The following is a 13,943-nucleotide window of genomic DNA, read 5'->3' as shown; positions in this document are numbered from 1 at the left end:
TCTCCACGCTCAGGCCCTGCACATGATAGCTGGTTACTCTATTACATGTGCAGCTCTCAGTTGCTCACCCCTTATCAGAAGTGTGCAGCTAAAACCTGCCACCTCCCCCTCCTGCAATCTTTGTGAAGGTGAAACCCTGAAGAACATGCACTGCCCTTGATCTGCAGCACTTCATATCAATAGCTGCTCAATGTGTAGATCAAGGATGTCCATTTGTTAAAGAGCTTAAAATAACAGGGGAGCTGTAGTCACTTTCGTGCCCTTACAGTGCCGTAATCATGCTAAAAAATTGGCCCTCTGAATTTCTACCATGCTTGACTGATTTTATACACGAGGGCGAGGGAAAATGGCTAGGCACACTCAAAGCCATCTCTTCTTTGAACGTGTCTCCTAAACGCATGGATTCTGAAAGGAGATCAGGATCAGGGAGCTAAAGCAGATAGGAGAATGGCACGTTTTTACAGCTGCTGAAAAAGGATTAGCTTCCCATTTTTCCTGGGCACTGGGGTCAAGTCATTAGCACCCTTCGTTAAACTGCTTTAATTCTGAACAAATTAGTCTAGGCATCCAGGAGCTTTAAACTTCTAGAAATAGAGAAGTTATTAAACATTATGTTCCGCCACATCATGCTAAAGAAGATTACAGGAAAAAAAATCTTAATCCCCTCCCCCGCCCCTTTCCTAAATTATCCTGAAATAAAAAGGAAATGCCAAGTTTTGCCTAAGGCTACTGTATGACAACATTAGCAAAAATATGTGTTTTGGGAGAAATAGCTGACATTGCTCTGCTATGATGGACTGATATAAAAAGTCACACTATTTAATCCTGAACACCGAAGAAATGCTAGCACCAGTCAAGACTTATAGGATGCAGACAGAAGTTACATTTTCATGCAATCAGGCCCTGGCAAGTACCCTATGGCCATGCCATGACACACATGCATAGCTAGAGCACTTTTAAAGTGTCCAGTTGGGTGAAAAATTAACCCTCCTCAAATGAAGTATCAGATGTAGGCGCTCTATTTTAGAGCACCTTAGGGAACTTGTATTCCCTAGGGTTAATTTTGCATGTGATAGGGGCTAGGCTTATGCAGCTCAGTCCTGCTCCACCCTGCCCCTGGGGCTGTCATCAGGGAGGGAGGGGCAAACCAGCTCTGTTCATGAGCTGCCAGCTTGCCCACCCTAAACTGAAGCGGGGGGTGGGGCAGGAAGAGTGGTGGGTCAGAGCCCCCTGCCTTGTGGCCCCCCAAACCCCTCCCCAGTTGCGGCACTAGAGGGAGCTGGGCCAGGCTGGTGAGGCAAGGAGGCTCCAATTCATCTCCCCCCGCTCAGGCCAGGCAAACTACCAGCTCACGAGAGGAGCAGCCCATTGCTGCCGGCTTGCCCCCATCTCCCTGATGACAGCCCCAGAGCTGGAAGCGGGGAGGTGGGGTGGCTCCTTGGCTCTGAAGATGGGCTCCTTGGCAGGCTCAATGTCCCCCACACCACCCACCCAGCAGGCAAATGTCTGTTGGTTTGGGGGGGAGGGGTAGGCACTCTAACTCATGGTGCTTTATGGAAAACACCATGAGTTACGTCAGGGGCCTGAATGTCTGCCAGTGCCCATACAATTCCCAGAAAGACAATTGTAAAACAGTATTGTAAAACAGTTTACACCAGAACAGCAGACCGACTACTTCAAATGTAATGGCAATGACCTTGCATTTAAGTTTAAGTGAGGATCCTACTCCCAGCTGTCTCCACACAGAAGGAAAGACTAAAACACCACCACCACCAATACTTCCCAGAGGGAAATCCTGGCTCCTTTGAAACCAATAAAAGTTCTGTCCATGATGTCACTGAAACCAGGATTTTACCCCAATATTTCTTTGGAAAACATTCCTCTTATGGATGCTTCTGCCACCATCACTTGTTCTGGTATGGTGGGCACACAAACAAGCAGTGGTTAGGCCACTGCTGACCTGGAAGTACACTACTCATAGGCTGTGATTTGTTTCCTCACCAGGCCAGCTTCCTACTAGATTTCTCCATCTATGACCATCCATTGAAAGGTATCAGCAGTCACAACAAAATGAGGGTTGACCACAGGAAAACTTCATGAGCACAAAGAGACTGGTAAATATGGAATAACATATTTTACTTTTGAGGCCTCAAAGAAGGTCATCTTGTATAGGTTTCCATGTTTCCGAACAATGCACTCTTGTTTAGTGCTGGTTTTCGCCTATTTATTTCCCTAAAGAACATCACCGAGTCTTAGGTATTTCAGTGCAATGTCTATTTTTCTCCTCACAGATCAACATTTGAAAGCTAAGAGAACCATGGAGCAGATATCACATTAGCTTTCAGGACAATCAACCTTGCTTGATATTTTATTATGAGGACATACCTGTTTCTGGAGGCTTCAGGGGAAGTCTGCTCTGGTGAACAGGCAGTATCTCTAACTTGACATTTTCTGAAGTGGCAGCTAAGAGCTGAGTTGCCTCTAATAAGGAACAGTGCTCTGTGCTGGTGCCATCGATGGAGAGGATGTGGTCACCAACATGCAGGGCTCCACATCTGCAGAGAAACAACACATAAGCCATTACTTGTACACGCACATGTGTGACATACATGGCTGGAGAGCCGTGCAAAGTTCAGCAATTCTGATTCCTCTGAATATTTGCCTCCCAGTTTCCAATCATCCCCTTTGACTTCCAGCATGAGTGTTGGGTGACATGAAGCCAAAAACTCAAAGTGAGAAAGTCAGGCTTGGTTCAAGTAGAGCCAGATCAAAAGCCACCAAGTTTCCTAGGCAGACAACGTCCTTAGACCAACACGGCTACAACCTACACCCCTGTAACCAAGTTTCCTACATTTCTGTATGACTTACCCATTAGGGACTTTGGAACTAGATGCCCAGCACCTCAAGGCTTGAAAGCATTCAGATCTGGGCTTTAGATTTGTGTTCAGCTCTTATACACATAGACTCAAATTCATTCCTGATGGACAATGACCCAGATATTTTTAGCTTGTTAACATTTTACAAGGTCTGGGGACTTCGCTATTTCAAACGGAGGAAACTTTAATACAACCAAGAAAGGAACAAAATAAACAGTGGGAAAGGAAAGATATGCAGCCCTGCTATCCTGCTTAGCTTCGCACCTGTCCACCACACTGGCTGGCTTGATCTTGTCAATGACTATGACCTGCTTATTTCGATGTGTGCTTGTTGTCAGAGTGATCCCCAGTGTAGACCCTGGAGTCTTGGCTATTTCCACTAGCAAAGGACCAGAAGCATTAGCTACAGTATCTGAAAAACAATAATAGTGTTTTAGGACATTTTCATTTCAGTCTTTCCATCTTCACAATACAGAAGGAAGCCACCATCTGCCAACCTTTTGCTATGATTCAGAAGAAAGATCAGGGCTGGCCATACTATAAGGCTATATATTATCAATAACATTAAAAACAAATCACAACCACCGTTACATCTTGGAAGGCTAGATGGTACTAGAAGGGGGAAAAGATATCACATTAAATCAGTGGTTCCCAACCTTTTTTTGCTGCGACCTGCTGCTGGGAGCAGAGTAAGGCAGCGGCCTGGGGGCAGGGGAGCTCCTGGCATGCAGCGCAGCTCATCCTTTGTGTGTGGCACTGCCGACATTGTTTCTGCAACCCTCGTTTGGGTCATGACCCAAGTTTGGGAACCGCTGCATTAAACCCTCTTCCTGGAATGGCACAAAAAGCCCCAGGGAAAAACCCACATTACAGGGTATTCAAAGAAAGGTACGTAGTCTGGTCAAATGATTGGAAAACAGAGACACTTGATTATCATGGCTCTAGCACACTTCCTTTCTGGCCTTTGACAAATCACTTACCTTTTCTGCCTCTACTACCCATCTCTAAAGTGGGAATGAAGGCACACACTCACCTAGCTATCTACTATTCCTTCCGTTTCTTGTTTCCAAATGCGTTTAGTCAGCATAGAAGAAAATGCACTGTGTAACAGAGGCCTGCCCAGACACACACTTTCAGGAATACACAGAGAATATATATGAACTTCCATCATACCAATAAACCCTTTCAAGAAGAGGAAGGGAAAAAAAATCTGGAAATCTGTTTGCCAAGATAAAAGTACCCCCTGCCACAAGCGCCACATTTACTCCCCACATACCCAAGGCCATCGTAAAGAAGCAGGATTTATGAAGCAGATAAAACTTTATCTTCCCTGCACAGGTCCACAGGCAGCATGCCAGAGCTGCTGCCCTCCCCACTCAGAGATACGTGGAGCTTGGCAGCGTTATCCACGCACCTGCTTCCAAAGCAACTAACAGAATCGCCTCCTAGAAGTCCTGCCGTCTGTGCCACCGAGGCCCCAGATTGCTGGGGGCAAGGCTCCGCTCTTCCACAGGGTGCACACAGCGACCCGACGCTCAAATGCTGATGTTATCTGGCTACATCATTAGATAAACATCTGTCTCTGGCTCACAGGAAGATGCACAAATGCAGATCTTGGATGTCTGGCTCCACAGTGTTATTCCAGGTGATTTTATACTCTTCCTTTAAGACATCACCCCTCTGCAAACAGTCCGGGGAACAGAAGTTTCCTTCATCTGAGCTTTTGCCGAGAGATGTGCTCAGTCAGGTCCTATTCTGAGGTTAGGCAGGTTACAGTGCCCTTTTACCCAGGCTAGGCACAGGGATAATGTCTGTGTTTGAACAAGATTCCAGCTAAATCAGCATTTAATAAACATTATGCTGAGAATTGCTAAGGGCTCGCATCAGGCAAGACTTTGATGCAAAGACAATTACAGACCTAGTTAACCTCAACAGATATGCTGAGTTCTCTTTTAGGCTTAACAGGAGGTGCTATTAAGGCCTCTTCTGTGGAAGAAGACAGCTGCAAGTAATGGAGAGACTACCAAGGCACATAGCGGGTCAGGGCTAAGTAATGTAGGCCAAGGGATTTTCCCAACTGCAAACTAGGGAACTGGTTTTGGAATCAATTTGCTGAGGCAGAAAGCCAGCAGGCTTGCACTTGCTGCTGCACTCTGGGAGGAAAGCAATCGCACAAAATGCATCTGCCCATCTTTGTCACTCAGGGAAGTGCTGCTGTGAAGTGCATCCAGCCCACTTGCTCCTGCTCCACGCCTGCTCTGGGTGTGCACCACAATGCACTGCCTGAGACAGGCTGCCTTAGAGCAGCCTCAAGCACCAGCTCAGTGCTGCTGCAAGACAGCTACCTTGCCTCATCTGCATGATTGGCACACAAGTAGTGGGAGCCAGTGGATGGGGTGTATTTTATTACAGTATTCCTGGGGCAGTGCAGACTTGCACTCCAAGTGCGCTACACATGCAATTAGAGTGAAGAAATAAGTTCTAGCACAGTTCACGCCAGAGTTTATTTCTCCTGGGTGAGATGGAAGCATGTTGAGCCAGGGCAGAGCCTAGGGGATCAGCCCCAAGCTCTGGGGGGTGGCACTGGGAAGCAGAGAGGCTAACTGGGGCACAAGGGAGCTAAAGTGTAGGGCTAGATGGAAGGTGGCCCCTGCACTGTGCTCCCTTATGCTCCAGCCAGCTCCTGTCACCATCTACACATGCGCTGTGGTGCTATAAATTACTCCGCCATAGGATAGTACTGTTCCCAACAGTACTATCCTATAGCAGACTGAATTAATTTAGTGTGCTCTAATATGGGTGCATGTGTAGATGGTGACACTTTACTGCAGAACTAATTAGTCAACCCCACAGTAAAGTGCATGTGTAGATGCATCCAGTGGTTCCTAGTGACCGAGCTGGCTTTGTGGTTTCTTGCCAAAGAAACTGCCTTCTTCGGTTGGTTTCTATTCTAACCTGGAAAATAGGAACACGGATTTTTTTAAAAAAAGGATTACAACCAAAGAAAACACATGTATCACTGATTCCCCTCCTAATGGAAGCAACCCCATTAGCTGAGAGCTTGGGTCAGAGTGAAAAGACACCATGAATCGTTTAAACCTCACTACTAAAGAAAATGCGTCTCTGAACTGCAGTCTCAGAGTGCACATGAAGTTTAAGTAAGCCATTTGAACACCCGCTGCTTTCACCAAGCCAGTGCAAATGTGTGTGTTTAGACAGGCCGTTACCTGCCCTACAGTGCTGACAACCAGCAGAATGAAGAAGGATCATTCTTTGTGCATTTTTTAAATGCATAGGCCAAAGAAAGACCGGCCGTTCAATGTTATATAACTGGGTTGAGGAGGACTTCTCTCAAAACTAAGGTCAGGAACCAGAAATGGAGCCAAATTAACAAGCAGTGATTAGCATTGGGTTATTAAATCCAAAACTCATTAAAAAAAAAAGATGTTGAGAGAACCCAGCAGGCACCACAGATTGCTCACACTATTGATTCAATTTCTGCTGTCTGCTTCCACCCTGGAGAAATCTTATTATGCATTGGGCATCCTCATCTAACATGGAAAGGTGGATGACACCAGCAGGTGACAGTAAAGGAGCCACAAAATTAGCCACCTGTGTATTTCGGGGAGTGCCATTGCACAGATAAAACACGAGAGATCAGGAGCTGGGAAGCATGCTTAGTTCACTGCAGCTCAGAGCAAGGCTCAACTCATTGTAAGATCCCACCCCACAAGCCAACAAAGTTTTAATCAACTGTTTGGAGGCTCAGCACTTGGGCAAGAGATCGTCCCAACATGTTCCACAAATGCCAAGAACCGCACATCTGTTAATGCTGAGTTAAAGGACCAGGGACCAGGACCACACAGTGAGTTTTATAATGCGTATAAGATTTGGTCCTGGAATGCAAGAACCAATTTTTGGCAAGACCAATGGCACGTTACATGATTAGACTGACTTCAATATAGCAAGTGGAAACTGCTTTATAGACAACGAATTGCACTCATCAACAGCTCTGGGGCTGAGATATCATTACCCCCATTTTGCAGACATTAAGACTGAGGCACAGTTTCCAAGCAACTTTTCCAGGTGTATGACTGGTCAGTGGGCAGCAAAGAAGGGACTAAAACAAATCTTTCAATTCCCTGCTCCAGAGAGGGATGACAGTTTGGGGTTTTTGGGGGCAGGGGCGTGGAATTATAATAAATCTATTTCTCTGTCATGTGGATCTATTTCTCTGTGGATGAGAATGGTGTAAGGTCTCAATTCAGACAAGAGAAGACTGTCTAGATCCTGTGCAAATGCATCAATACAGCAGGCCTTTTGTTAAAAGCGCCTCACAGGTACTGTGGACTCAGCATCCTCTCCATGAAGGCCAATACCCTGATTGTAGTGTTGTATAAGCAGGAGGAGAACTTGTCACCTAACCCAGTCCCACAGGCCTGGGTTTTGCAGCTGCTCTTTGAAGATCTTTTTCTCAATCACACCTTCAAGAGATGCTCCAACTTTCCTTCTGTTTTATACAGAGCTTTCTTGGTTCCCTCCCAGTTTTTCGGCAGTTTTATGGATAGATAGGTTGGCAGCCACTTGTTTTCAGTTGTTACCCTGGAGAGTGGAAAGGGAGGAAACCCATTTCTCCTGCCATTTCTCACAGATGCACCTCAGAGCTTCCTGCTTCCAGACATCATCAATCAGCTGTAACCTCTTTTGGCTACAAGACTTTGCTTACGTAGGCTTATGGTTTCCTATGCCACCCTTTCAGGCCAGATACTCTGCCGCTACTCAGCTGCTGTCAAGCAGTCAGCAGTTCATTTAATGCTGTTGGACATTACAATCCCCCTGCTTCCTCAGCAAGAGAGCCATGCAGAACTGTAGTCTCCAGCTAAAATCAATAGGCTGGTAGGCAGCCAAGGGAAGGGAAAGGAGGCTGGGGCTGCAGCCCACCTTGCAACCCATTCATCTTCTCCAGCAAGTAGCTTCCCCAAACAGCAAGTCGAGCCTAAAAGCCTTCAAGCCCAATGCCCCATGCCACGGCATCCAATAATTAAGCACTGTTTACACAGTCTCTGTTCAAATGCTGGGCACTGTCTTTAGAAGGGCCCACGTGGCATAGAAAAGCTAATGTTTGCTAAGCAGGTTATTAATTAAATGCTACATTAAGTAAGAGGGTAGAACTTTTCAGAGTTGCCTAAGGGACCTAGACACCCAATGCCTATTCATCTGTTGGGAGCTCAGCTGAATTCCCAAGTGGGCCTTGAACATGTCAGCCAAGTTGATTAGTAAAAGACCAGTTTACAGACCATGAAAGCACAGTTAAAAGTGCACCCTGGCCTGATTTCACCATGGAAACCCTGGTAGCCTGGCTTCCTCCTCACACTCCTGTTGTGCAAATCACTGCTCTGTTCCTCAGGTTTCCCCAGCTGTAAAATGGAGCAACATAGCCACCTCTGTGGAGCATGGAGACATTTACTTTATTCAAACACTTATCAGGAGTTTTCATTTCCTCAGATGGAAGACATAATCTGTACTAATTATTACTGTGACAACTCTGCCACCAGGGGCCCCTGGGAGGTCCGTGTACCTGAATACAAGAGTGAATTCAGAAGGAATGAAGATGATTTAATCTCCCATGAACCTGAGGATGATCTGTGAATGTGACGGGCATGCGATAAAAAGCCAAGCATCTATAAAAATCATATTAGGGAAAATAGAAGTCATGGCGAAGCCATTGTACTCCTCTTTTTAAGCATATGTAACTTTGGATTCGCTCCATCTTGTAAGTACCTGCCAAACCAGGGCTGTGTGCTGCCAGCTCTATGGACAGAAGCACATCAGTACGGCATTTATAAAAGTGCACCTCCCGCGAGAGGACTCTTCTGTTCCTAGAATGCAGAGGAGACGGCTGCTTCTTTGCTCCATCTCACAGACTCGGTCCACTCAGAAGTGACTTAATGGATGGTAGTGTAGAGCCAGGGCCTATTCTTTGCTTAATAAAGGGTATTATCTCATATTAAAGATCATGTCCAGGGTTGATCAGGAGTAAACGGAAAGCTTTAGCTGTGAAGAGGTGATTAGATCATATTTAGATATGAAGAGGTTTAACTATTAGGTGTGTCATGCCATCTCCCACCTCCAGTGTTAGTGGAAGGCTGGCAAAACTGTCCACTTCAGACTGTGACACGATTAAAAGTCACATTTTTGCACGCTCCCAAATGAACAAAAAAAAAAAAAAGAGAGAGAACAGGGCAAGTTAATTAAGGTTTCCCACTAACAGGGTAGGGAAAAAACTTCCTCTATGGAAGAACTGTCCTTTACAGATTTCTTTTTTTACCTACCTTTAAGCATCCAGTAGTGGCCACGACACAAGGATACAGGATTAAACTGGGAATGGACCGACAATATCAGAGGTTATTCACTACCTCCTACAGCCCAACGTTTGAGGTGTAAAGTCACTGAAGACAAGCCAGCCCAAATTCAAAACGTAAAAAACCCCACTTCTCGCCCAGCATTAATTGTTTGCATCTGGCCAGAACTTTGTCTAATCACGACAGCTGGCCGAGGAAGTGGATCATCCCTATTGCTATTTCTGGAACTACTCGTATTCAGAAAGCCACACATTAGCTAGCCATAACACTGAAGAAACAGAGCACAGGGTTCGAATGTTTTGATGCAGATGAACAATTACTACGCCGAGGAGAGATGGCTACTGTAACATGGTAAGCCAGGCAGAGTGCAGGTAACGAGTGTGCAAGCTTCTTTCACTCAGCTCTGCCAATACCTTGTTATCTGAATCCCTCTCGTCCAGTCCTGAAACTCTTGCAAGAAGAGGCTGTAGACTGTATATATTTGTGCAGGCACAGCAATGCTTAAAGCATCGTGCTCCAGATCCAAGGTTGTGAGTTCAAGCCAAAAGACCCCCCACATTTTGTCTGAGGTGTAAACTACTCCTGGCTTGGGACTCACAGGTGTCAGATGTGATCGCTAGTCAGTTCACTCCATTGCGTGCTGCCGGAACAGAAACCAGTGCACCTTAACCACGCCAGCCAGAGAGGGACCTTCAACTTATTTGTGCGGACATTTTGTTGGAAGGGAGAGAAACATGGTTGGGTGGAAAAGATGTTTCAAGGGGAAAAAGGTAAATCCCTGAAGCCTTTGTTGACTGAAATTGTGCTCATCTATGTAAGGAACAAATTATTCTGCAGTCATCTTCTTACATGGCCAAATGCACTATACAAAGCTCCCAAAATACCGCACAGTGCGGGTAGGAGCACAACTTTTAAGCCCTTTCTCCTTTACTCTCTTTCTCCTTGAAAAAATCATTAGCGCTCTCCAGACCACAGACTCCTTCGATTTCTTAACTTGCTGGCAAATCAGAAAGCAATCCAATCTCATCAGACCTCCTCTCTCCCTGGCTCCTGAGCTCAGACGTGCTGGCCTGGGTTGTGGGCTTGGCAGAAAAGGCTCCAGAAATAGCTGGTCCGGCTTGTGGCTCCAGTGGTGGTGGAAACCCGTCTGGAGACTGGTACATGGCATCAGAGTCTCAGAAACAGCTCAGTGAGTTTCTATAGGTAACACAGCTTCAGAACCTGTTGTAACCTTAAACTCATTAACTCTGCTCCCTTCAGCAACAGCTTTGCAGTCCGAAGTCAGCTCTAAACTGCTATACAGCAGCTAATAACTTCCCCACCTTTGGTCTGCAAATCAAAAATGTACAAATACTTTTACATAGAAAATTGTTTTAAAAATACTCTGCCCTCTGCTAACTTTTTTTCTGTCTAGTTGAGAGTTCCCTTGAAACAATTCTAGTTTAAATGGCATGCTCCCAGTAGAAGCAGACTTGTATATAGATCTCTGAAAGTCAACGTCCCCAAACAAGGCATGTTCAAAATCTAAAACCAAAAAAAATTTATGCCTGTGTCCAACTTTTTGTTGAAATCAACTCATCTGCCCCCTATACACTTACTACAGGCCTTGGCTGCCTTCCCAAGTACACAACCCTGTTCTGCACCCCTTTGCCTCCAGCCTCTTGTATGTTCTGTCCTTGTAACCTTGTCTAGCGAGCAATATCGCCTCTTAAAATGGGCCGCTGGTGCCATCAGAGTCAGTGGAGTTTTAACTATCTAATCATCTCAACCTTCTTTGAGCTTTGCTAATCACAAGTCAGATTTTGCTTCTTAATACCTTGGCATCCTCTAAATCAATTCAAGCAGCTGTCACAAATAAGAGCACACACACTTCCACCCTGTACCTCCCCTGTGTAAAATGAAGTTTCTTTACTACCTAGGAGAACTTTTACAATCTTTGAATTCTTCTCAGCCTGAAGACGGATGTTTGAACCTAAAAGCCTGCAAAGAAAGACATTTTTTCCCATACTATTTGGTTGATCTAATAAAAGACACCGCCTCTGACACCGCTTTGCAGGCACCCAGAGAAGTTCCAGTCCAGAACTGCCTTTTCCACCCCCAGTTGACTGGTCCTTACCCATGATGGTGACATCGTACTCAATCTGGAAGAGCGCCTCCTGGCTGCACTGACGCAGGATATTCAGCGCGTCAGCGTGAGTCACGCTATGAAGGGGAATCCCATCGACACTCAGCAACCTGTCCCCGATTTTCAAGGACCCTTCCCTGCAGGGAGCCACAAGCAAAATGCTGTAAGAATCTTGATTAAATGTGATTTGAGTATTTCCCCAGACATCATTTAGGATATTTATAGTCTGAGGCCCATCACTTTTAATTAGTAGTTTGAGATTAAAGATTTTGCCTCAGACCCCTTAACGTGTGACCTTCTAGTCTAACAATGCTGGCCCTTGAGAGATCTGCATTCAGTTAATTAAGCAATTGTTTCTGGAAGAGGAACTTCTAAGCGTAATAGAAAATTCCCTACCTGGCTCCAAGGTTTATCAAGCTAGCCATCTCATGAACATATTGGTACAGGACTCATAACTTCACAGGTGTCTTCTCCCAAAAGACTTTAAGTTGAAAGTTATAATTAAGTCCTTTGGAGATGCAGGCAAGAAGGGCCAGTGGATATTATATCTGAAATCTGCTTAATTAGAGCTGCGTGAACATTTTGTTAAATGCCATTATTAAAATACATCAAAAAAATGAGTGTTACCTGTCTGCTGGGCCACCTGGCCTCACATACGTGAGTACCAATGGCCTGGATTTGTGCCAGTCTTCATGGGCTCCCCCTATGATCAAACCAGGAAAGCCATGAGTAACTGCAGTCCTTGGATCTGCAAGACCTTACTCTCTCATTGGGGGTGATGGAGGACTGGAGACATTTTTTTTTTTTATGTAAGAGCTGACACAGCTTGCAAGCAAAAGTCTGCTCTGGATAGCAAGCCAGGCAGCAGTCCTTGAAGGTTGCTTAGTACATACATTAGGTCACAGTTCTGTTTCTCATCCAAGGTTTTCAACTCTCATTTTCTCTTATCTCTTTCCTCCCTCCACTTCTGCTTTCAAATGTGCTCCCACCAGCATTTTGTATACCCAGTCTTTATCAATATCATCACAGGAGTTACTGACCTCTTAGAACAAAGCCAAAACTGTTGCCTTCCTTGTACAGAGACACCTCTATAGTCTTTGGAATAATGCCAGAGCTGCTTTCTGGCGCTACACAGGAAAAAAAGAGAAAGATGAATAAACATAAACCTTTTCCTCCCTTAACTCTTGGAAATAACATTAAGCTACAGCTACATGTATTCTATATTTCCTCCAATTTGGCTTGATTAATACTTTGACATTCAAATGAAACCCTGCCATTTCTCAAACACTTTTAATGTGATTAGTGTCAATCAAAAGCCAGCAGCCTCTCTCATAAATATGAGCTAAATTCAGATTTATTAAAAAAAATATTAAGTCAGAGATGGACTTTAAAGAATAAGGAAATCTAAAATCCTCAGTGTATAAAGTTGGGCTTTTCCCTCTATATATATATATATATATATATATATATATATATATATATTTAACTTCAGGAAGATTAAGCAAATGTTTTAAACTGATCTTAGGGAGAAATAATTCGTGGTTAAGCTAAATATATTTTGCAGACTATTTTCCCACCTCTTGGTTTAGGTTGAATTGTTGTTGAATATTTTTTCTTTGGTTTGGTTGTGTTGGGCAGATGGGAGTATGTGTATGAAGAGCATCATTCGTATGGTAGAAAACCCTTAAGGAACAGATGCTCTGAAAGTGCCCCCCACTTTTTTTCCCCTGTTTGCTTTTTTTTAAGAAAAGCTCAGCCAAAACTCTCCAAAACATGAGAAGACAATCTTCATTGTAGATGAAGTAGCTCATCTAATAACTAGAGAAAGTACATTTTCTCTGCCTACCTATGCAAAAAGCATAGTGCCCAAAACATTACACGTAGTTTGAACAGAAAAAGCAGAGAGGTCTGGCAATGCGTACTTAAGATTTTTAATAATACTTTGTACTACAGCTCCAATAAGGTGGCATTGGGATTCAGGTCGGGGCTTTACTGCCAAGTCACGGGAAGGCAACAGAAATCTAATCAGCCCTCTCCAGCTAGTGTGCACAAGCAGGTACCCATTATGCTGGAAAAGGAGAGCTCTAACTGAGCTTGAGGAATAGCTCTTCCACCAAAGTTTCACAGACAGATGAAAATGGGACATGCCCCATTAAACATTCGGGTGAGAAGGCCAGAACAATAAGCAAAGCTCATATGCATCCCGGAATAGTCAAACAAAAAAAGAAAGAAATGAGAGGCACCCACCAGCTGGGGGTAGTTCATACTCCACTTCTAGCACCACCCTTTCCCCGACATTTTTAAGCAGGCTTATAATCTCATCATGTCTCAGTTTAGTCAGGTTGATACCATTCACTGACTTGATATAGTCTCCAACGTTTAGCTGGTCGCTTCTGTAAAGAAACGAATGGTAACAAACAAGTCTTCTCCATTATGTTCTCTCTGGATGGTCTGGTGCACCTTTTGCTACAGGACAGTGGTTTGAACACCCCATCAAAGACGGATTAGCTGTTTTATCCAACGGAATATAAAAATGACCCACCTGCTGTTGAGGGATGGTAAACCTGCCGGTCTACTGTA

The 13,943-nt window shown here is 44.7% G+C and overlaps 1 protein-coding gene across 5 annotated transcripts in view; it reads right to left on the bottom strand.

The window, feature by feature from the left end:
• GRIP2 (glutamate receptor interacting protein 2) overlaps nt 1-13,943 on the bottom strand; it is a 166,616-nt gene that overhangs the window by 59,223 nt on the left and 93,450 nt on the right. For all 5 annotated transcript variants that reach the window (XM_019499700.2, XM_019499694.2, XM_019499699.2 and 2 more), the window contains exons 4-9: nt 13,611-13,756; nt 12,404-12,490; nt 11,991-12,066; nt 11,355-11,500; nt 3,141-3,288; nt 2,386-2,555 (exon numbers count right to left, since the gene is read on the bottom strand). In XM_019499700.2, the coding sequence (XP_019355245.1) occupies nt 2,386-2,555; nt 3,141-3,288; nt 11,355-11,500; nt 11,991-12,066; nt 12,404-12,490; nt 13,611-13,756 (773 nt within the window). The remainder of the gene's footprint in view (nt 1-2,385; nt 2,556-3,140; nt 3,289-11,354; nt 11,501-11,990; nt 12,067-12,403; nt 12,491-13,610; nt 13,757-13,943) is intronic.

Source organism: Alligator mississippiensis, chromosome 12 (genome assembly GCF_030867095.1).
Source record: "Alligator mississippiensis isolate rAllMis1 chromosome 12, rAllMis1, whole genome shotgun sequence".
NCBI lineage: Eukaryota > Metazoa > Chordata > Crocodylia > Alligatoridae > Alligator > Alligator mississippiensis.
Note: the sequence above shows the minus strand (reverse complement) of the source record. Positions and strands in the feature narration are given on the sequence as shown.